This window comes from Sinohyriopsis cumingii, chromosome 17 (assembly GCF_028554795.1).
Source record: "Sinohyriopsis cumingii isolate HCF-2022 chromosome 17, ASM2855479v2, whole genome shotgun sequence".
NCBI lineage: Eukaryota > Metazoa > Mollusca > Bivalvia > Unionida > Unionidae > Sinohyriopsis > Sinohyriopsis cumingii.
In genome coordinates, this window is record NC_142977.1 from 23,619,374 (window position 1) to 23,643,290 (window position 23,917).

Consider the following 23,917-nt stretch of genomic DNA (forward strand, 5'->3'; position numbering starts at 1 on the left):
AAATATTGAATTTTAGATTCTTTTGCTATCGTGAATTTACTCGATATTTAATTATCTGTATTACATTCTAAACGGCAGATATTATACAAGTATGATGTTGGTAAGTGAAAGAATATCGTAGTTTTATATGTATTTCTTATATTCGAAAATTGAGCTTGTTGTAGTTTGATATTGAAATGTAAGTTTACATGTTGAGTATTTCAATAAAGTTTTGCTAGCCAGAAACTCAAGCAGGCTCTGTCTTTTGCAGCTCGATCCCGAGTACCTTCAATTCCCCAAGAATGTAGTCACGTCTTCATCATCGAGTGACACTACATCAATGACTTGAACTTCTTCCTTTCTCTTCTCTCTCTCTCTCTCTCTCTCTCTCTCTCTCTCTCTCTCTCGGAATTGAGAAACGGATTAACTTAGACTTTACGAAGTAAAATTCATTCATAAAACATGCAAGTCCTCTCGGTCTAGGCGCGTTATTAACTCAATGGAAAGGTTATTGCCTACGCCAGTAGAGTACTTTCAGAGGTGGAAAAACGATATTCACAGACGGAACATAAAGCACTAGCAAACGTCTGGTGTTGTGAGCACTTCCAGCTGTACCTGTTCGGTCATACGTTTAAGCTAATTAGTGACCACAAGCCCCTGGAAGTCATTTTCAACAATCCAAAATCACGACCCCTTGCAAGAATCGAGAGATGGAGATTGAGATTACAGCACACGGTTTCAAAGTAGTATGCAAGCCAGGTAAAACAAATGCAGCGTATTACATTTCACGACATCCCAAGGCTGGAACTGAATCCTGTAAACATTCTGAAGTTGTAAAAGCTTATGTTCAATTCATGTTCGTCAGTGCTGTACCCAAAGCCATGACCGTTGAAGAAATTCGAACGGTTCCTTTAATGGACCAGGAACTTCAACATGTAATTAAATCAATAGAATCTGGAAATTGGAAACATTCTTACAACCCAAACAAAACTTTGGAAACATTTTCAAGACTCAGACATGAACTCAAGATCATTCCAGTTACAAATGGTTTTGTCCTACTGTGTAACAGGAAACTAGTAATACCAAAAGGCTACAAAACAGAGTGATACAGAAAGTACACGAAGGCAACCAGGGCATAGTCAAGACAAAACAACTTCTTCGTGAGAAAGTATGGTTTCCTAGTACTAACAAACAAGCAGAGGATTTCTGTCAAAGTTGTATACCATGCCTTGCATCAAACGCCAAAGCAAACGACAGAGCCGCTAAAAATGACATTTCTACCAGATAACCCTTGGAGTCAAATTAGCATGGGCTTCAGTGGCACTCTTCCGTCAAGAGCCTAGTTAATGGTACTTGTTTATGACTACTCAAGGTATCCAGTAGTTAAAATTATTAACTCAACATCTGCAAAAACAGTCATTCCGCATCTTCACAAAATATTTTCAATGTTCGGAATATCAGAAGCTGTAAAAACGGATAATGGACCTCCATTCAATGGACAAGAGTTTACAAAGTTTGCAGAATACATAGGATTCAAGCATAGGAAAATCACGCCTTTAAGTCCTCAAGCCAATGACGAAGCAGAAAGGTTTATGAGGACATTTGGGAAATCAATCAAAGCAGCTGATGCTGAACATAAAAGCTGGAAACAAGAAATGAACAGCTTTTTACGCAGTTAGAGCCACACCTCATACAACAACCAACAAATCTCTCGCCGAAATGTTTTTGAACGAGAAATGAGAAATAAACTCCCAAGTATACAAACCAAAACAGGCGATAACATAACTAGGAAAATCGATATTGAGAAACAGGAAAAGATGAAGAGCTATGCATATCCAACTGGAAGGGCTAAGAGGTCAAATTTCAAAGTTGAAGACAGTGTTCCAGCAAATCAAGAAAAGCAAGACAATTTGTCGATTCCATTCGACCCCAAACCATACGAAGTTGTCAACAAAGACGGATCAATGATACCAGCGAGAAGAGAAGACCATCACATAACTAGAAGTTCGTCATTCCTCAAGACAGTAAAGAATTCACCCCTTATTCCACCATCCGTTGACCAGACATATGACACAATACATCTAAAGAAAGATGGAGACAGATGTGACACATCTCCAACATCCAACCTAGCATTAAGAAGATCATTCCGAATCAGAAAACCATCAGACTACCTCAAGGATTATGTGTGTTCAAAATAATATAAACTATTTTAGAAGTTTTACGTCATATATTGTGTTGTATGATGTTTTGCTTATAAATAATGTAGTGTGGTATAACTGTAACCTTTTCTGTTGATCTATACAGTTAACAATAACATGTGTGTCTCATCAAAGGGCAATTTAGTTTAACGTAGTGAATTTGAACTCTGCCATCAATCAAAATCCAGACTATTATTAGGACCAAGCCGTGAGAACTGTAAACCTACTTTACCCAGTTCAAAGTTTACCCATTTGTACATTATCAACAACAACAAAAAATCAAGACGCAAATTTGATTGCACACATAAATTTCTATTGTGAATTTCAGTTGTTAAGAAAAGTATTATTACTATTATTATGACTAGTTCGAAATATTCTGAATCGATTTTCAATTTAAAAACATAAATTTGAAAACTGAAAGAAAAAGAGGGATGTAGTGTACTAGAAGTCGTGCTATACGGTAATAAACTTTCCCCACTGCTGAATCAGCATCAGAAATCTGAGAGAAGGCTGACGGATGCTACATGTAGGTCGGACAAGCAAGTCGGTTATAGTTTAAATACTACGGAATAAACATGTGTTTGTAAGAAACAGGTCTTTCATCCCTCATTACAAAACCCAAACATTTCAGATTAGATAGTATGCGGTTCAGAGAAAATATTTAAAAGAGGCGTTTATGACAAAATATTTGGTTTTAGTGGTAACTGAAAGATACGGATAATGGAAGCTATAGGGGAGAAACCATACAAATGTGAGTTTGTGATGCTAGTTTTATTCTTGGAGGTTCTTTGAAGAAAGACTTGAGGATACACATTGGACGTACACCATTAAAAGGTGAAGTTTGCGATACACTTTTTGGTGACAGTGATGATTTACAGAAGCATGTGAGAATACATACTTAAGAGAAACGTTGCAAATGTGAAATTTGTGATGAAAGATTTGGTGACAGAAAATTTAAAGGTACAAATGATGATGCATACTGGGGATAAACCATTTAAATGTGAAATTTGTGGTAAAAGGTTTCGTCAGAGTGGATATATGAAGGTGCATATGAGGATACATACTGGGGAAACATTATTCAAATGTGAAGTTTGTGATAAAACATTTATTAGTAGCGACAGTTTAAAGAAGCACGCGAAGATACATACAGGAGTGAAACCATTCAAATGTGAAGTTTGTGGTAAAATGTTTATTTGGAGTACGGATTTGAAGAAACACATGATGATACATACAGGAGAGAAACCATTCAAATGCCAAATTTGTTGTAAAAGTTTTAGATGGTGTACTGATTTGAAGAAACACACGATGATACATACAGGAGAGAAACCATTCCAATGTGATGTTTGTAATCAAAGTTTTAGGTGGGGTATTGAGTTGAAGAAGCACATGATGATACATACAGGAGAGAAACCATTCAAATGTGAAGTTTGTAATAAAAGTTTTGGGGTGTGTATTGAGTTGAAGAAACACATTATGATACATACAGGGGAGAAACCCTTCAAATGTGAAGTTTGTGATAAAATGTTTAGGTGTATTGATGATATGAGGAAGCACATAAGCATACATACAGGGCAAAAGCCGTATCATTGTGAAGTATGTGATAAACGGTTTCGTCTAAGTGCACATAAGAAAACGCATATGAGGATACATACTGGGGAAACACCATTCAAATGTGAAGTTTGTGATAAAACTTTTACTGATAGTAGTAGCTTCAAGAAGCACACGAGAATACACACTGGAGAGAAACCATTCCAGTGTGAAATTTGTAATAAAAACTTTAGTCAGAGTGGACATAAGAACGTACATATGAGGATACATACTGGAGAGAAACCGTTCCAGTGTGAAATTTGTGATAAAAGATTTAGTCACAGTGGATATAGGAACGAGCACATGAGGATACATACTGGAGAGAAACCGTTCCAGTGTGAAATTTGTGATAAAAGATTTAGTCACAGTGGATATAGGAACGTGCATATGAGGACACATACTGGAGAAGGAAGATAAAAATGTCAGGTTTGCAATCAGACTTATTCACAACAGTGATTTAAAAAGTGAATAAGGATTCAGGTCAGACTGAAGCCATTCACATGAAGATTACAACATTGGGTTTAGTTTTAAGTGGCTATTTCTAGGCAGGATTTACCTCAATCTACCACAATTAGCCATGTAGAAAAAAACACAATCTTAAACAGTTGACCTTAAAATGACACATCTAGTATATAGACTGTGTTTCATATGACTACTGACAGAACTCAAGAATACTCAGTGCTCAAAGAAATTATTTTGAGAACTAGCCTAGGGGAGGTGACTTAAAAATCAAAAGGCCCTGATTCCATTTCCACAAGGCCTGGGTCCAATTGCCAAACTCACACAGTGTTGCAACTGCTTTACTTCAAATATGAAAAGAAATCAACTAAATCCTATGAAATTGACTTTTGGAGTTATTCAGATCTCAAACTATTTAAAGTAGAGCAATGTTTCCTCCATCTTCTGATGTCAACCATTGTTGGATTGCTCAATCAATGTCCGACGTACTCATTGGATCAGCAATATTGATGCTTATTAGTATCTGAAATATGTCTTGTTTTATGTGTTTATATCGTTTCTCATTAGATGTTTGATGTTGTACATTGGTATTGCTTAATATATTTAACCAGTTTTGCATTACACTTATGTCAACATGAGAAAGTACTTTTGGTATATTTTTTAATTGAAATCAGTATCTTATATCCTATATTTTAAATCGGTGCTTGCAAAAGTTATTGTGTTTTGTATAAAATAACCTTCTGACAATTTAATACGACACAAAATATTTAGTGAACATTTCATAAAGTAATATGCAAACTCAACAGTGTTAAAGATGGCCAATAGGTGAGACACTACAAAGCATTCTTTACACTAGGATTGGTCTCTTCGCTGCTGCCATCCATTCGCCTATGTCACATTTCAATTTTCACAGGATGCCTTAAAAGTTTGATTATGTTTTCTTACAGTTATTTATTGGAAGTTCTGCTTAGTTTAATATTTTTCTCAGTTATTATGGATTTACCTACCATTCTATGCTATGATATTGATATCTACAGTTAATTTTATTAATTCCTGAATCTGAATGTGATACTGGGGTAAACAAAATCTGTCATTAGATGTTTAGCACCTATCGTTTCCTAAAACATTGAAGAGTTTACAAATGATGAATGGAGCTACGTATGCAATTGGAAGCACTGCTCAATTTACTAGGACATACGTAGAAAGATTTAAGAAATGAAATAAGTTCGTTTCAAAGTTTCACCTGCACCCCCCACCCCACTGCATGTCACAGTAAAAGAGATACATAAAATGCTTATTTGATAATAAAAGGAAAGAAACTAACCTTGTATTGCTATAATTTCTTCCTCTTTTCTTCATCATGAGCAATTATTAAAGAAAGGATATATCCGTGAACTCTATATGTGTTGTTTATGTGCATCCATACCAACATAGTGTCTATAGATTCTTCGGAGAATATAAAATCGTTTGATTAGTTTGTGAAGGCCAGAAGAGTAAAGGATGATTTTACCGACAATACTATCATTAAGATTGATAAAAATCCAATGTACAGATAAAAAATCTAACTTTAATCCTTGCACCCTCCTCAGCAGGAGATGTGTTGCCTCCATTGACTTTTCATTGTACTAGGGAGCCAAAAATATTCATGTACCAAAGGAGTGGATTGTATGTGTGCTGGCAAGGGATTGGGTTGATGAGGTGCAGCAGATTAAAGAGTTTTATCTAGAGTGCACAGTTTTCCATGTGCTGAAAAATGAAACTTAGGTGATCGCACGTGCAGTTGCTGAAACCTTATTAAATTAGGCAAATGGCTAGAATTTCATGAAGTAAATACTTTATATAGCAGATTAAATTTTAATTACAATAATCGTGATGGTCATGTGTCATAATGAAGTAAATGTTTGAATAAGCTCCTTCCCAAAATGAAAAGCCTAAAATTGTAGTTTCATCCACTGAATGTAATTCAACTCATTAGCTGACCCTATAAGCAGATGATCTGGGAAAGTGGATAACTGCTTTCTGCCTAACTGAGAGCAAAGTCTAACACAAATGACTACTTTTTCTTGGTAGTCTAGTATAGTCATTGCTTGAAGGCTTCATATAGTACTTGTCTTACATTAAAAGTCATACAGGTTATGCATGTGCATTTAATCATCTTAGAAAAAATATAAATTGTTGAATTTAATAATAATGTTGTTTTTTTATAATACAAGATCTATTCAATCTTGATTATAGAATATTCTTCACTTTAACTGTCATGAAGAAACTTGCTGTCAAAAAGTGCTGATCCCTATCGACTGTAACGGTGATCAGATACTAAACATGAAAAGAGCATGCAGTCAAATTGTCCCAAGATAGGGTAACATGAGATTGTTTATCAACATACATAGCTTTGATATCACAGCATGTGACATTCAATCCGGATTTTACTGGATCACACCTTTAGGTTTATCTTGTCCAAACATTTTGACGTACTGGAGAATTGATTTTGCCGTAAGTATTTCTGTGTGTTAAATAATGACCTTCCAAAAGAATATGGCTGTCACAGGAATCAAATATAGTGACTAATTGCCATTTAAAGTGACATGTAATAAAATTCTAAACAAAAATTATAATTACATACTATTAAAATGTTTCATGTTGAACTCCTTCATGACAAATATGACTTTTAAAATAACTGAGAACAGAGTAATAAATGGTAGCGAAGGTGCAAAAAGAAAAATACCCTTTTCACCAGTAGATCCTGGTGCCTTTTCAATTGCTTCTTCTTCTTTTCTTCTCTGATTTGCTGCAGAAGGCATGATAATGATGTGTGAAATTCATTCTGAGGCATTCCTACAGGTATAACAGTTCCAAATGAACAATACCAGGTTTGCAGAGCTTAAGGTGTAAGGAACATTGTATTAAGAAATAGACAACAAAACTAGCTGTTGTTGGTGCAATATGCAAGGGTCATACTTTCTGTCAGGCTTAAAATGTTGAGCCTCTTGGCAACAATAGAAATTATGTTAATTCTTATCTAGATCATATTTTGTATTTTTATGATCTTATTTTTTACAAATGTGGCACACATGGCTGAAAACGTTTAAGTTGTGACTAGATAATTCTTACCCCTGTCTAGTCTCAGAAGAGTTATCTCTCTTAAATGCAATTTTTGTTCTTGTCAGATTGATAATCTAACATTGTTCTCTATGACAGTGTGTGACATGCTTGCTGTGGTAGGATAGAAAGTATATTTATTTCACAAAACATTAGCATTGAGGTATATGGACAAACAATTGGTACCGTGATATTACAATGTAAGACATATCACATGTTAATTTTGTTTTGGCAGCACCAAAACAAAAATATCACTTGATACATCTTCCATTGTAGGACTAATTAATTGTGCAGCAGCTCTATATGAGTTAAAGTACAAGTCACACAGGTCATGTAGGCATTCAACACCGACTATCTCACTAATGGGTGTCAGCAGCTGGAATTGGATTAACAAATAACATTTTCTAACACTGGCAATGAAGCCTGAACCTATCAGCGAGAATTTGCAGATTTGCGTGCAATATTTTGAAAATGTCTGCTTGTGTAAATAAACTGGAGCTTTTTTGTTCTGAAGGTTCTGCCTAAAAACCAAAATCTCTAACGTCCGAAGCGCCCTTGTTCCTTACTGGGACCTTAGCCCCACTAATGTGTTCTTGCAAACATTCCAATTCATGAGAGCGTATTTCTTCTATAAAAGTGCAAATTCTAAAGCAATGTGTAGAAATGGCAACACTTTTTAAAGGTTTATTAACAAACTATGTCACAACGGTAAAATATTTCTAAAATTTTATTAAAGAACTGAAAACATTCGTACCTTCCTAGGAGCAGCCATTTTTGTTGTTGGAACTAGTAAATGTGCATGCTCAGGTTTAAGCAGCAGTCCTGACATCAAAGTTTTATGTGTTCCATTTCGAGACGTGCAGCCGAGTCTGTGGGCCATACATTGGCGTGCTATTTTTAGCAATTAACCGTTTCGGTTGATCTCTGCGATTTGAATTATTACGTGAATCGGATTTTGTAGTGTTCTAGAACCAGTGCTATATGGTAATATAGTTTCACAATGCTGAATCAGCATCTTAGAGATCTGAGATAAGACTGACTGATAGGGTGCTAGATGTAGGTATGACAAGCAAGTCAGTTATAGCTTGTATACTATGGAATAAACATGTGTTTGTAGAAACAGGTCTTTTCCTCTCTCATTACAAAACCCAAACATTACAATGCCGACAAGGATATAGCTGAAAAGCTAAGGATAACATGAGAAAAATAAAAACAGTTGTGTCATTCTACTTAGAGAATTATTATATGTAGGCCTGCTGCCGTGTTGTATTCTTGTAGTGAAAGTCTATATCTCTAATAATGGCAGCAAGTTTGCCCAATTCCCCATCATTTTCAGTCCATAAAAACGCACCTGATGTTCGATGAAAGGAGAAGATGAAACGACTTGATAACTTTCTCATTGGAATAGACATCAGACACAAAACGTGGACGTGCATTGCTTTTACACTATGCAGGAGAGGAAGTAAATGACATTTTTGAAACCCTCCAAGAAACAGGAAAAGATTATACAACCACCGTAGAAAAGTTGACAAACTATTTCGCACCAAAGAAGAATCACGATTTTTTATAAAAAAATAAAACGGTACTGTAACAATATAATCATCACCCTGTTATTACTATTGTAACAATAAAGTGCAATGCTCTCTATGCCATTGCACATTTTTAGAAATCTCAAAATGAGGAAAATGTTGATTTACTTCATTTTTTAGAATGGGGGTACTAACCTAATATTTCCAGTAACATAAAAATGCTAATCTGTATGTAAAGGAGGGGCATGTGTGCACCGCCTGTCTATCAATTGCATTTTCCTTCCTTTCTCTGTCTCTCTTCATGGTTAGGATTCAAAACAAAATTTACCACTTTAAATGACATTATGAAAGACTGTTGGTTTCACCAACGTTTTCTCCAGTATGTGAAGAAAAATATACCAGGGACTAAGGCAATCTCGAAACAAATTTTAATTTCAGTGAAAATTTTTAATAAAATCTGTATCCTGAACAAGCCCCAATTTTATGTTAGAACTCTAAGGTTTTAAAACTAAGTAACAGAAAGAAATGAGAAAAAAAATCATGATCAGTAAAAATCAACGATTAATTTATTTCCCTAGAATACAAAAGTGAAACTTTAAATGGAGCTTACATTATTGTGAATTTGTTCACAACTAATCTTAAAGTTTCTATCAAAAGTTAAGTAGAGAGTGTTCCAAATCAATTCCAGTACTGAATGTGCCGATGTTCCATTGGCGTGTTAACAATCCTGATGTATCACAATTATATAATCTAGAATGCCTTTGAGTGAATTTAGAAGGAAAAAAAATAGAGACTTAGTCGAAAGGACAACAAGCACTTTGTAAAACCAAAGAATCATTTGAATCAATCCACTCAGATTGTAATTGGACAACTAAAATTGGTTCCAAAAGAACAGATGTGATGATAGGAATGAAGAATTGTTTACTTCTTCATTATACACAAGAATGTAACCTGACTTATTACACAAGAAAGCATGTTTTACCAAGGTTATTATAATGGAAATTTCCATCACATTCATAAACAATGTCGGGTTTACTTAAATATTAGCAAAACACCTGACATACATCAGATATACCATTTGTGGGTTTTCCCCCAAGAAAAAAGACAAATTCCTGAACTCAAATCAAAGTAAATATTTTGCTTACAAATGAATATTAACTTAAAATACATCCTCAGATTATGGGCAAAATTTAGATATATAAATATGTTGTCTAAATGATCATTACAATCTACAATCATGGACAAAATTTAGATATATAAATATGTTGTCTAAATGATCATTACAATCTACAATCATGGACAAAACTTAGATATATAAATATGTTGTCTAAATGATCATTACAATCTACAATCATGGACAAAACTTAGATATATAAATATGTTGTCTAAATGATCATTACAATCTACAATCATGACAAAATTTAGATATTTAAATATGTTGTCTAAATGATCATTACAATCTACAATCATGGACAAAACTTAAATGCACAATATAGATGTTAATTACACTATTGCATGAAACGTAGAAAACAAAGATGTTTCTGACTGAAAATAAATGAACACCTCAAATGCCTTCAAGAATGTGATGTTAGAACGTGTTGATTTGGGCTTTAAATGATACATGGTTTGAAGCCTAGTTTTGATTCATACTTCTAAACATCGTTATTTGTAGACATTGCATTTTAGTTATATACTGAATCAGTATCAGTCTGGTGATATTTATTGCATTATCTTGACTCATGTGTTTTTATATTGTGAAAACAGCAACAAGACAAACATAAATAAAGCAACTCACACAGATCTGAGATAGAGTGCCACACATGACAAACAATTACAGACAATAAATACCAAATTTTATTTAGTCAGTTTAACTTTAAAAATTACAAACATCCATCCATCCATCCAAAGCCCGCCCACACACCCACAAGTCCACACATACATACATACATACTTACTATTATGTATATTGAGTTTGTGTTTCACTTTTGGCATGGCTCAGAAGATTCTATTTCAAGTAGAGTTATAAATAGATTTGATGCAAACTTTAATATTAATATTAAGAATAAACCTGATTATGAGTTTGGGGTGATTTCTAGTTGGCTAGCTAAGTTAGGTGGTTGAGTACTGCGAAATAAGTCATATGGGGATGTAATGTGTAATGTGGGACAAGTAGTGAAGTTTGTCATGTAGAGATGAATTGCATCTTAATATCACAGTGGAACCATGGGGATGTAAGTGTATGTATGTATGTATGTATGTATGTGTTTGTGATTTCAATTTTTAAAGTAGCTTTAACAATTTTAAGTCATATCGCTACGATGTCTGCAGTGTGGCAGTTTATATTGATGTCTAGCACTGGGGCATCATGCCGCAGACACGTAGTTTGATGTCCCACCCAGTCACATTATCCTGACACCAGGCTGACAGTGCTAACACTAACCTCTTAATGCTGAGCGCCAAGCAAGGCAGCTGGCAGATCCACCTTTGTAAGTCTTTGGTATGACTCGGCCGGAGATCGAACCCACGACCTTCCGCATCCGAGGCGGAGGCTCTAACCACTAGGCCACCGGAGTAGTCGTGTGTGTGTGTGTATGTATGTATGTAGAGATGAATTGCATATTAGCATCATAGTGGAACCACGTATGTATGTGCAGAGGGAGAGGGGAGGAGGGAAATGTGCAATTATTTCATTACCAATTCTTCATTCTTATTTGTTCTTGGTTTATGTTTAGTATCCAGATCTATTTAATGTTGTGTTTGGATTTTGTTAGAGAGGAACTGTTTATCTAACCTAATGGAGGTACAGAGTGCTCAAATGACTAAAGCAACATTTTGGGATTGTTGTGAATTTATCCAAAGATTTTCTGGACAATGCCACTATGATTTATCATGACTGATGGTACTTCAACTTGTTCAAGACTGCTTGCACTTCTTTTGGACGATGATAGAACTTCAGCATATCCAAAGATATTGGTACATGGTCACCCTCATGAAAGGACATCCTGATCAGCGGCCTGAATTCCTTGGCGCCAATGTGTTTGTGTTGAAAAGTACTTCTCAAGAAAGACCACCCCTCTAACGTCACCAGCAGCCAACATACTAGTGTGAAAATGTAAACTTTACTCCTCACAAGTGGCCACATTTTATTATTAATATGTGTCCAGAACTAACATTTAATTCATATGGTTAGGTAAATAATCTGATTATCTTTCCTGATGCCTGTTTCCCAATTTCAAGATTTTGTTACTGAAGGAAAGTGTTGGCTAAAGTACATGTATCACTAAGGTTAAATTATATTATTGTCTATATATTTTATCATAAACACCGACGTTTACAAGAAATGGGGTCAGCAATGTTCTGGAAGAGCTGGGTTTCACACAGAGTTTGATTATTATTGTTTTTGCTTTCATGGCTACGACCAGATGTAATTATCAAAAATAACATGGTCATTGGTCAGCAAAGGCTAAATATAGATTTTGTGGATTAATACACGGTGAGAAATTAACCTTGAACAAAACAGGGTACCAGACAGAGACCGAAAAATTATATATATCGCTTCTTTATAAACATGACATTTCGTCTATTCCACAAATGTTTTGTCTGCGTAATTAAAGTGCAAAATTACACAACGAGCAACACAGGAATAAATCGCTACAAAACTTTAACATGTCATCACAAAAATGGAGATTTAATAGTTTAGAAGAAAAAGTCAATGTTATTCAAATTTGACGACAAGAGAGTACATGAATTCTTAAAAAAAAAATTACTTTGGGAAGTCACATGAAAACAAAATCACTAGTACAGAGAATATTCTGTGAAAAATGAAGTGAATGGAAAGGTAATGTTAAATGCCAAGCAATGTGTCCCAAGATTTAAATAATGTTAGTGACTGGTTTTGCAATACATATGACAAACAATAATACCCAACTCACATATCGCACTTAAGAATAAGAACTATTAATTATGTTAACCTTAAAATAAGACAAGAAGAACCTAAGTTATGCTACTTTTAAATGAAGATATTAAATGATTTAAGTTATATGTAGCTTTCTTACTATATAAACATACACACATACTTCTCACACATGTAGCTCTATGGAAAGGCTGTGTTATGCAGCCACATTCCCGGTGCAGAAGGGGTGGTCATATGAAAGGGGGACAACTATTCATCAGCACATTTACAACGTGGAATTCATTGTGAACACTATCCTTTTGGACTTGTGATAGAACTTTTATGATCATTTTGTATTACGTTCACAACACCAAGTTCGTTTTAAATTTTCATTTTATACCTTCAGGATTTAAATTGTTAGGTTTTACAAAACTTGATGGGTTCTCTTCTTTCTGTTACTTAGTTTCTGACCATAGCTGTAACGCATGTATGAATGCGTGCATCCATCTATCCATCCATCTAAACATAAATACTTATGTAAACAAAGACTTTAACTATCTTGTTTTGAAACACAGTCTAGAAAAAAATAAAAAATATTCAATTTTAAACAATTCATTCTATGAAATCAAGAGACAAAAAATATATTCTGCTCTAAAATTACATGTAACAGTAATATATATATATATATATATATATATATATATATATATATATATATATATATATATATATATATATATATATATATATATATATATATATATAATTTAACTGAGTGAACTTTGATTGCGCTGATGAAATGCAGAAATTTGTTTTGAAGATGTTGAAAGACAAGTAAATTATTAATCTTTCTCCCCATATGTGCCCCTTACCCGTATAAAGATCATCTACGTATTATACTTGTACTGAAAGCTATGAACTTTTATGTACAAAGCAAAGCATGTGACCTATAAATGGGTAACATATTGCCTGGGTTAACTATAATTAATGCTCACTGGACTTTAATATACATGTGATTCTACCAGAGGTAGGACAAAATACTGTTTTGGAAATTCACGTACATTATAGAATCCATCCACAGCTAGTTGTGTTTCCTGAAACTGTTTAAGATGTCATTGCAATTGGTGCAATGGTGCATGTCCTAATAATGGGATGAAGGCTATCATGCGTTGCATTGTTAAACTTCAAGATGTTTCCAGTTTAAGTTTAAGGAGTAATAATGGAGCTGTCCCTTGCTAATGCTTTCACTAGTGTAATGCAACCTTAAGAGGCACCTATAAGCAACATCAAAAATGTAATGAGAAACTGTACAAAGTAAGACATGCTTCAGATGCTAATGAACAGAATGATGCTAATAACAGTGCTAATCCAATAAGTGAGGAGGATATTCATAGAGCCATTATATAATGAGCGTGCGTGTGTGTGATTTGGATTTTTAATGTAGGTTTAGCAGTTTTTCAGTCATATCGCTACAATGTCTGCAGTGTGACAGTTGATAATGATGTCTAGCATTGTGGCATCATGTTGAAGACATGCAGCATGATGTCCCACCCAGTCACATTATCCTGACACCAAGCCAACAAGTCCTAATATTAACTCTAAGTGCTGAACGCCAAGTGAGGCATGTGCTAGTACCATTTTTATAAGTTTTTGGTATGACTTGGCCAGAGTTCGAACCCATGACCTCCTGCATCCATGGCTGATGGTCACGCCATTTGCAATCTGTCCTCTTACCAATTTTGTGTCATTTTTTCATCCTGCTGACACATTCATTGGCACATTGCATATTTCAGCTGGAAAACAGATATAAAAAGTACTTCCAAGCAGACTGCCTGCTTCATTTGATTACATACAAGACTCATCTTGATCAGCACACCCTCTGTTCTGCACCGCATACATGTTTTTAAAATATTTTATTATCAATTACATGTCAATTTGGTGCTATTCTTCAAGAAAAGAAGAAACAATGTAAATTCCTCATGCAAATGAGATTTTATCTATGATAAGTCAAAGCATGGGACCGGAGACAACTAAAATCATAATCATTCACAATGTACATCCTTCCGCAGACAGACATTCAGTTCTGCCATTGACAATAGAAATTGTTAACAAAACCCACTCCTTGTCTACAAATGAACAAGGTGACTATACCTCTTGCCATATGGGGTATGTTCGTTTGCCAATTTTCAAACAAAAAAAAAATCCTGCTGGTAAATTCAATGGCACAAAATGTATATCAGCGTAAACGAAGGCATTGCAAACTTGTTTCATATGTACAATTTAAGTACTTTGCAGATAATTTAATGGACAATTTTGCATGATATTTCTCTATTGTTTCTTAATCTAAATTTACCTAGCTTTTATGCCTATACTTCAAGTGCATGATGCAGTGAATCAGCACAACTCTGACTGGTGTTTATTGTTTCTGGAATGGAACAAACAATAACTACCAATTAGACTTGCACGTGACATACTTCTCTCTGAAGCACTGGAGATGTAAGCCCTCAAATTCAATGCAAGCCAACAAGATGCTATGAAACAAAAACTTCGCATAATGTGGTTATTAATTGATCGGTAAGGTACTTAGACCATACATAGGGAAACCAATCTGAAATGTATTCTTTATACTGATACATGTTATCAATGGCTCTGCATAATAAAATAATCAGCATGGAATTGGTGGGGTTTGGACGTGAGGGATATTTCAAACCATACAAGTTAACTGTTTGTGTTATTTAATATTCTGAAAGAACACAATAAGATCAGAGGTCTCGCTAGGATTTTAAAACTAAATCAAGGACTCCCATTTGGGTAACAAATAGGAACCCCACCAACAAAAATTGATATCAAAACTTTAATTCTATTACATTTCCCCACTGGACAAGACTGTTCAAGGACATACATGCATGCATTTTTGTCCTTGCAGCGAGATAACGTAAACTCTACTTCGTGGCGCTGCACTTCTAGAAGCGTCAACGTGAAGTGTCTAGTGACAATACGCCAGCAAAGGAACTTGTTTGTTCAAAGCTATGCTCAGCACACACACACACACACACACACACACTCGGACCAACCCCACGCTGTACCTGACCGTCAGCTAAAGGCACAGGTATATGCCAAGGTAATATGTTGTCAGCATAGCATGTAACATTGGCAGCTAATTGTACAATTTGTACAAAATCAACGCACATTTGAATTATAAGAATAAAAATTACATGTAATGAAAATTGTTGACATATTCAATCCTGACACAGTGGTGATACTAAAGGCAATACTCGTGGAATGAATTTCTAAGAACTTCTCAGAATGTTTGTAGCTTTCGGGATAAAGGCAAGACATTTTCATATAGGTTTAATGTGTCAAGCGCTGGCCCTTCAGTTCCTGCCCAGCGCTCACATACGTCAAGCAGTGCAGATGCTGCAAATGAAGGCTACAACCGATGTTACATGGATCCTTATCGGCTACCTCCTCAGGCAGTAGCTGGACAACCCAGTGTTTCCAGCTGAGGCCTAGTCATTATACCAACAGAAAGTACGAACGAACAACAACGTTGAAGGTAAGCAAAGCAAAAATAAAGCATATCAATATAAAGACATGAGTCTATTAATTTGCATGACATAATTCTCATATATATTACCTTTACGATTCAGTTGTTCGCCATCTGTTATACATTTTCAGGCTGGCACCATCGTCTAAATTCAAGGGCAGTGGACATGGGACTAGGCTTCTACCATTCATTGCCACTGCGGCGGAGGGAGGCCGATCTAGTGAACTTAGCGTAACGACCTAGGACGTGAAACGATGCTACAGATTTTAAATACACTTTGGGACCAATACATGCAGCAGGAGATCAAAACCTCAAAGTTTTTGAGCTCCGTCGGCGAGCTGTATGGTCTCATAGTATTAGTATAAGCACTGTAGCAACAACACAGAGTTCCCACGCTACCGGAAAATCTGGAAAAAGTTGGGAGAAATGACATTTTTTTCCCGACCGAGAAAAGTCTTTGAATTTTGCAAATATTGATGAAAGTCGGGAAAGTCGGGAAAACCCGGGAAATTTTGGGCCAGCACTTGACGCCCGAAACAATCACGTAATTGAGTCGTAACTAAACTGATCGTGAGTTAAATTTACCGAGTTCTAACCTGGTGGTGGCAAAGCGATGCCGCTTACCGGATGGCCTAGCAAACTGTAAACGTTGTTAGATCGAGTGTTACATGGATGAAATCGATATCAAAATTACTTATTTTCTCAGAAATTGTGGGTATTAAAGTCGTAATGTCTTTATTCTGCCGAAAGAGATGATTAAACTACGTCGTTGATGAAATGTGACCTTGTACTTGTGAGTTGCATTGGTAGTCGCATGAGTACACAAATCTAACAACCCACATTTTCAACTGTTGTAGAGAAAGACATTAATAAAAGTCGTATACTGTTTGTAATAAAAAATACAAAAAAGAAAGAACACAAAATTCTCCAAGTTTATATTTTCCGAGAACAATTCCTGGAGTTTTGTTGTATCACGTGACTACCACGTTTGCATATGCTCTGTGCTTGATAAATCAGACTGGCCAGATTGCTGGTTTGTACAAAGAGTATCTGACTTTCATTTAATAAAATTGAATTTCTGTATAACAATATTATAGAGGAGTTTGTTGTTGATATCACGTGACTATTGGACTTCAGATGTCGTCATTTGATATTTTTTAAGTCATGTGACTAGTAATGCAAATGGCGAGTACTGTGTCATGTTTCATCTACCTGTAGTTTCGTCTTGTCTGTTAGCGGATAAACTACATAATGATTATAATACTTGCCATTTATGAGAAAATAAATAATTTTCCTATCGATTTCATGCAAGTATGAGTCGATATAACATAAGTTTAAATAGTCTAGGCCCACTGGTAAGCGACTACCATATGTCGCTACCGCACGGTAGCGGCAAATTCCAAATTTTCGATATGCAGTTGCAATGACCACACACCCAAACCTAAATGTCGAAATATGAAAACTGGGGTAGGAATATAGAGAGGAAACTCGGATTAGAAAACGGACTGCTACTCGTTTTACGTCAAATTTGTAGTCCAAATTGTTGAATCTCAGAGTTGAAATGAGAAATTGTCGTCCCTTGTATTATATTTTAAAAACAAACAATACGAGCCCTGTATCAATACAGGTTTGGAGACTGGTTTAACAAATTACAAGAAGTGTCAGTCCTTGTTTATACAACAGTATATACTTTTGAAGGTCTTTGTCAAAATTTAAATTAACCCTTTAGAAAATGTTTCTTAATGATGGATTTTTAACTCTATCGTCTTAAGGAGACTAGGTCGTTTGAAAAACCTTGTTTGGGATTTTACTGGCACAGATATATTCAGGGTTAAACTCTTTTCTTTACCAGGCAAGATTCATATTATTTTCGTTTATTGTTTGTTTTTTATATACTGTAATAAGACGTGTTACTTTCTATGAGATGCATGTATATATTGCTATAGACTTCTTTGGAATTAAAGATCTGAAAGGAAAAAAAAAATAACATAATTTATGTTCATTATGTTCCCACTTAGCATAATGCAGCAAAATAAAGTTAGAATTTTTATTGTACATTGAAATTACTTTACATGCCAATTTATAGGAATATAATCAAACTTGTTTCTTGTGATACATTTTGTGGTTTTGTGCAAAATCATCTTTTTTGACTTTGATGTTTTTGGAGAGCATTAAAAGAGAAACATTTTTAGATTTAGAAAATGCATGTTTTATAATCTAAAATGATTTTTAATTCCATTCAGTAATTGTCATGTGTGAACATTGAAAAAAGTAATTTCATCTTGGAGAAACCTTGGAAGTCATTTATCTAGTCATTTATCTTTAGAAAAGCGTGTGCACCACGAACAACAATATCCCTTTGTTACTATAGGATTGTATCCTATATCGTAATATTAACGTCGACAACCACTGTTGTGCAATTTTATTAAGCTTTTTGGTTGAAAATTGAATGTCTATGTATGCATGTTTCTATAGTTCAATGATTATTTGTTGCTGTTATTGTAGAATTGGTTACTACGTTTTGCTGTTAAATTTATTTGACAGCCATTATGAGTAATACTGTTGTAGTATTTGATATTAGATTTTAATATTCATGTATTAACAATAATGATAGTTATTATAAATAAATTTATAAATTTTAAATGGCATTAGCGTTTGTTTGTCTTTTTCTGCTTATACTAGTTAGACAAGATATCTTTTCCTCTTTTACTCTTTCTAACCGATCATTAAAAAAATTGTTGTTAATTTTTGTATAAATAACCTGTTATGTCTTTTCCAATTGTGACTGACTTTCATTGCAACCACAAAGCAATAGCGGTGTCTACAAGGCACAGAATATAACAAAATGTCTATTGAAAGCATAAATTATAATCAACGCAAACAAACTACGCATACCCATGTATTAACGATATTGAATGTATGTGAAACAGGAAGAGTCAATAGACTTCGCAAATGAAAATATTCATCCATCGTTAATGAAGTCATCATTACTTAATGAAGGCATTACCATGACAAAGTTGGCATGCACAAACCACACGTGGTTGACACTAACTCGTACTCAGTCCTGATATGTTACAACAAAGATATTACTGATTCGATTTACATACAATGTTTTCTTACACAATTATTATTTGCCTTCTTTGTTCATTTTACATAGAACATGTAGTAGCGTGTCGCAATTAATTTCATGATCAACTGACGTACGATTGTGACATACGGCACAATGATTCTCTACTGCACCTTATTTATAGACATTTAACAGTAAAACAAGGATCAGATATTACGTATTAGTTACTTTTATTAGACATGATACTAGTAGTTGATAATTAATACATAAATGGGCTTTTTTGGGTCAGGCTTTTTCGGACCGGGCCTTTTAAGCACTAGTCCGTTTTGGTAGTGGGCCTTTTTTGGGTCGGTCCGTTTTGACCCTGGTTTAAACTAACCGGCCTAAGGCGAGGGGGCATCTTATAAAGTATGATCAGTCAATGTACCTCTTAATATATTACAGAGCGAAGTCGTTTTCGCTTTCCTAACAGAAGAAGTTTACGTTTCTTAGACGACTTAGTCGCCCACTTCACCTGGTAGCGTGAGCCCATGCCCTCCCAATAAACTAAGAAAATTAGAAGAAATATTGGTTGCCATTGAGTTTAATTTCTACGTTCTTTATAACACTGAGACAGCTCTTGTTTGTCCATTAGAGTGGGTCTGAAATTTGTCAATCCAAGGCTAAGCTAGGCATCACACACTTTCTTACACTTGGCTACTGTCCCATCCGAACTATCAATTCTAGCAGCTTTAGCACTCTTCTGAATATCGTCACAATCTTCGTTAAGTTTGCCGTTTAACCCCAACATACCTGTCCAAATTTGCAAATGGCATCTTGACTAAGTCTGAACATGTCTTGATTCTGAGGTCACGTCCACTGTTTATTCCGCTACATTTGGAAATGAACACAATAATGAAAGCTAAAGTCGTTTATTTGATGTACTCTTATAAATGACCACATGTTCATCTCTGGATCTTTCTGCCTCTGAATTCAATCTCTGTATAGATCAGTACCTTGCCACAAGGCCGCCAGTCAAAGCCTTTGAACTTGCCGCCCAGCTATTGCATCATGTTTTGATGTACTCTTATTCTGTCATTGTAAATATCAGCACAGCTAAGTGACCAACACATTTTCCCCACAAAGCAGGTGGCTGAAGCAGGATTGGCAAGTCTTTGAATACTGCCGCACACCTATTACATGCGTACGGAGGACTCACGCCTCAGTGATTTTCTGCGTCCCAGATATAAAATTGGCGTCTAAATGCGCGCGATTAAGCGTTTCCGAGACGTTTGAAGGTTTTATCAATAGTTCTTCTTTCTTACAGACAGAAATGAGTATATCTTCTTGCTACAGCATCTCAAATGAATTCTCAAATTAAAAAAATTAAAAAGCAAACAATTATTCGTGATTGTTGAAGATGGGCTATAAAATAGCATCAACAGAATTTCAGGACGAGGAGCCCTGGACTCTTCACTCATGGAACTCAAGCGTCCCAAGCCTATATCTGAGAGTCCCTGGCATAAATTTATTCATAAAGAAGTTCATAATGTAGCTCTTAAAAGTAATACTCTGGATACCAATGGTTGATGGGATAAAATATTCATTATCAGCATGGGTTGTATTTCAAACAAAGCAAAGTTTAACCACTTTGTTATTTTAATTCGTAGATGACAAGAAGGTATTATCAATAGTTTTCTTTCTTAAAGACAGAATGAGTGCATGTTCCAGCTTCAGCTGTCTCAAATGAATTCTCAGATTAAATATCATAATCTACCTATTAAAAGGTATTACTCTGGTTAAATATTTTATTGCAAACTATACATTTGAAAGGTCTGTATCCATTATATGCATCTTCATGCATTCCTTCAAAAGTCACAAGCCTATATTGGAGAGTCCTTTGCATCAATTTAGGATTCCCTAAGTCATGTTTGCTTAAGATTAAAATAACTTCCATAGGGTGAGTACTGTTTCGTATTGATTCTTTGCCTATTGTGTGTGTGTGATTTTGATTTTTAACACAGGTTTATCACTTTTCAGTCATATCACTATAATGTCTGCAGTGTGGCAGTTTATAGTGATGTCTAACTCTGGGGCATCATGCCGCAGACATGTAGCATGATGTCCCACCCAGTCACATTATCCTGACACCAGGCTGATCAGTCCTAACACTAACCTCTTAATGCTGGGCACCAAGCGAGGCAGCTGTTAGTACCATTTTTATAAGTCTTTGGTATGACTCAGATAGGGATCAAACCCACAACCTCCCACATCTTTGCCATTTGTATCACTATGTATATGAATATGGGAAAAATACCAATACATCAATATATCATTTCACCCTGACTAGTTAGTGTATATGCACAATACAAGACAGAAACATATAACAGCACTACAACACATAATATATAACAGAACTATAAAGGAATCAAAAGTAAGCAAAAGCTATAACAATACAAGGCAAGATATATAAAAGCAATATACAGGAATCAAAAGGAGCCAAAAGTTAAATATAAAACTACTTTGACAAATGAAACTAAAAGCTATGACCAATCTGATAAAAGTAAATTAAAAGCTATGATAATGCAACCAATGATGCTTATTTGCCAGTATGTATAAAAATAGGCACCTTAAAAGCACGATTCTGTCTAAATATTTAAATTACAAGCTATATATCTGAAAGGTTTGAATCCAGTACATGTATCCTCATGTGTGCCTTCAAAGGTCCGCTCCGATAAAATGCTTTAATGCAAAGGCCACATTTGAATGGTTTCTCCCCCGTATGTTTCCAACTGTGACTTTTCAAAGCACCACTTTCCCGAAATCTTTCATGACAAACTTCACATTCAAATGGTTTCTCTCCAGTATGTATCCTCCTGTGCGTCTTTAAATGACTACTCAGCCTAAACATTTTATCACAATCTTCACATTTGAATGGTTTCTCTCCAGAATGTATCATCATGTGAATTTTCAGATCACTATTCTGCCTAAACATTTTGTTACAAATATTACATTTAAATGGTCTATCTCCAGAATGTATCATCATGTGTATCTTCAAAGAGTTAATGTATCCAAACGTTTTATCACAAACGTCACATTTGAATGGTTTATCTCCAGAATGGTTTCCTCTTTTCCTTTTCAAATCACTACGTTTCTTAAAAGCTTCTTCACAAACTTCAGATTTCAATGTTTTATCTCCAGTATGAATCTTACTGTGCTTTTTCAAATGACTACTCAGCCTGAACATTTTATCACATTCTTCACATTTGAATGGTTTGTCTCCAGTATGTATCTTCATATGAATGTTCAAATCACTAATTTGCTTAAATGTTTTATCACAAACATTACATCTGAATGGTTCATCTCCAGTATGTATCATCATGTGTGTCTTCAAGGATCGGATATGTACAAACGTTTTATCACAAAGTTCACATTTGAATGGTTTGTCTCCAGAATGTATGATCATGTGAGTTTTTAACCCACGACTCTGCCTAAACGTTTTATCACAAAGGCCACATTTGAACAATTTATCTTCTGTGTGTTTTAATGTATGACTTTTCATGTCACCCCTGGCCCTAAATACCTCATGACAAACTGTACATTTAAATGATCTATCTCCAGTATGTATCCTCCTGTGTTTCATCATTTGACTACTCTGTCTAAACATTTTGCCACAGTCTTCACATTTGAATGGTTTATCTCCAGTATGTATCCTCATGTGAATCTTTAAATCACCACTCAACCTAAATTTTTTATTACAAACGTCACATTTGAATGGTTTATCTCCAGTATGTATCATCATGTGCGTCTTCAAGGACCTAACGAATCCAAATCTTTTATCACATACTTCACATTTGAATGGTTTATATGAAACGTGTCGCCTCGTGTGCGCCTTGAAAGACCCGATCTGATCAAACGTTTCATCACAAACTTCACATTTAAATGGTTGATCTCCAGAATTATTGCATCTGTGACTTTTCAAATCAATACTTTCCCTAAATATTTTATAACAAACTTCACATTTGAATGGTTGATCTCCAGAATTATTGCATCTGTGACTTTTCAAATCAATAGTTTCCCTAAATATTTTATGACAAACTTCGCATTTGAACGTTTCATTTTCAGTATCTAGCATTATGAGCATTTTCATTCCTTCGTTCGTGGTCGAGGCTACGAACTGATCCATGTTGGGCCTAATGGAGCGAATAGAAGTACGATTAAAATCAAAGGTATTTTTGGATAATAAAAAAAAAAAACACTCCCTAACTAAAGTTATAATTTGAAAGAAGTTGGACTTACGATTAAGTTATTAAGTCAAAATAAGATAAAATATATTGGTATAGTTACACCAAATGCACCTTCTCCGCCATGGCAGATACCGCGATACATGTATTCAAGGTAGGACGTCGATCCGACTAGTTACCGGAACAAAACGAAACTACCGGAATAAAAATAGATAAATAGTCGAAAATCTAAAAGTAGTTTGGCGAGATATTTTATAATTTTTTCGAAACAGGTATATGTGTAAAATAAAACTGACCACATGGCCATTAGGAAAATATAATTTTATAAACTATTATC

General features: G+C 35.0%; 2 protein-coding genes across 2 annotated transcripts; one reads left to right on the forward strand and one right to left on the reverse strand.

Annotated features, from left to right (window-relative positions):
- The first annotated feature begins 823 nt into the window (after positions 1-823).
- Positions 824-5,612, forward strand: LOC149777939 (uncharacterized). The gene has a single exon (XM_089939048.1). It carries the CDS (start codon positions 3,108-3,110, stop codon positions 4,179-4,181), a length of 1,074 nt encoding a protein of 357 aa, XP_089795174.1. The 5' UTR covers positions 824-3,107; the 3' UTR covers positions 4,182-5,612.
- A 14,276-nt stretch (positions 5,613-19,888) lies between these two features.
- Positions 19,889-23,703, reverse strand: LOC149777940 (uncharacterized). The gene has a single exon (XM_089939049.1). The coding sequence runs from the start codon at positions 23,520-23,522 to the stop codon at positions 22,005-22,007; it is 1,518 nt and encodes a 505-aa protein (XP_089795175.1). The 5' UTR covers positions 23,523-23,703; the 3' UTR covers positions 19,889-22,004.
- Positions 23,704-23,917: the final 214 nt, after the last annotated feature.

Coding starts and splice junctions, on each gene's coding strand:
- LOC149777940 (XM_089939049.1), bottom strand. CDS start 23,522: ATGGATCAGTTCGTAGCCTCGACCACGAACGAAGGAATGAAAATGCTC.
- LOC149777939 (XM_089939048.1), top strand. CDS start 3,108: ATGAAAGATTTGGTGACAGAAAATTTAAAGGTACAAATGATGATGCAT.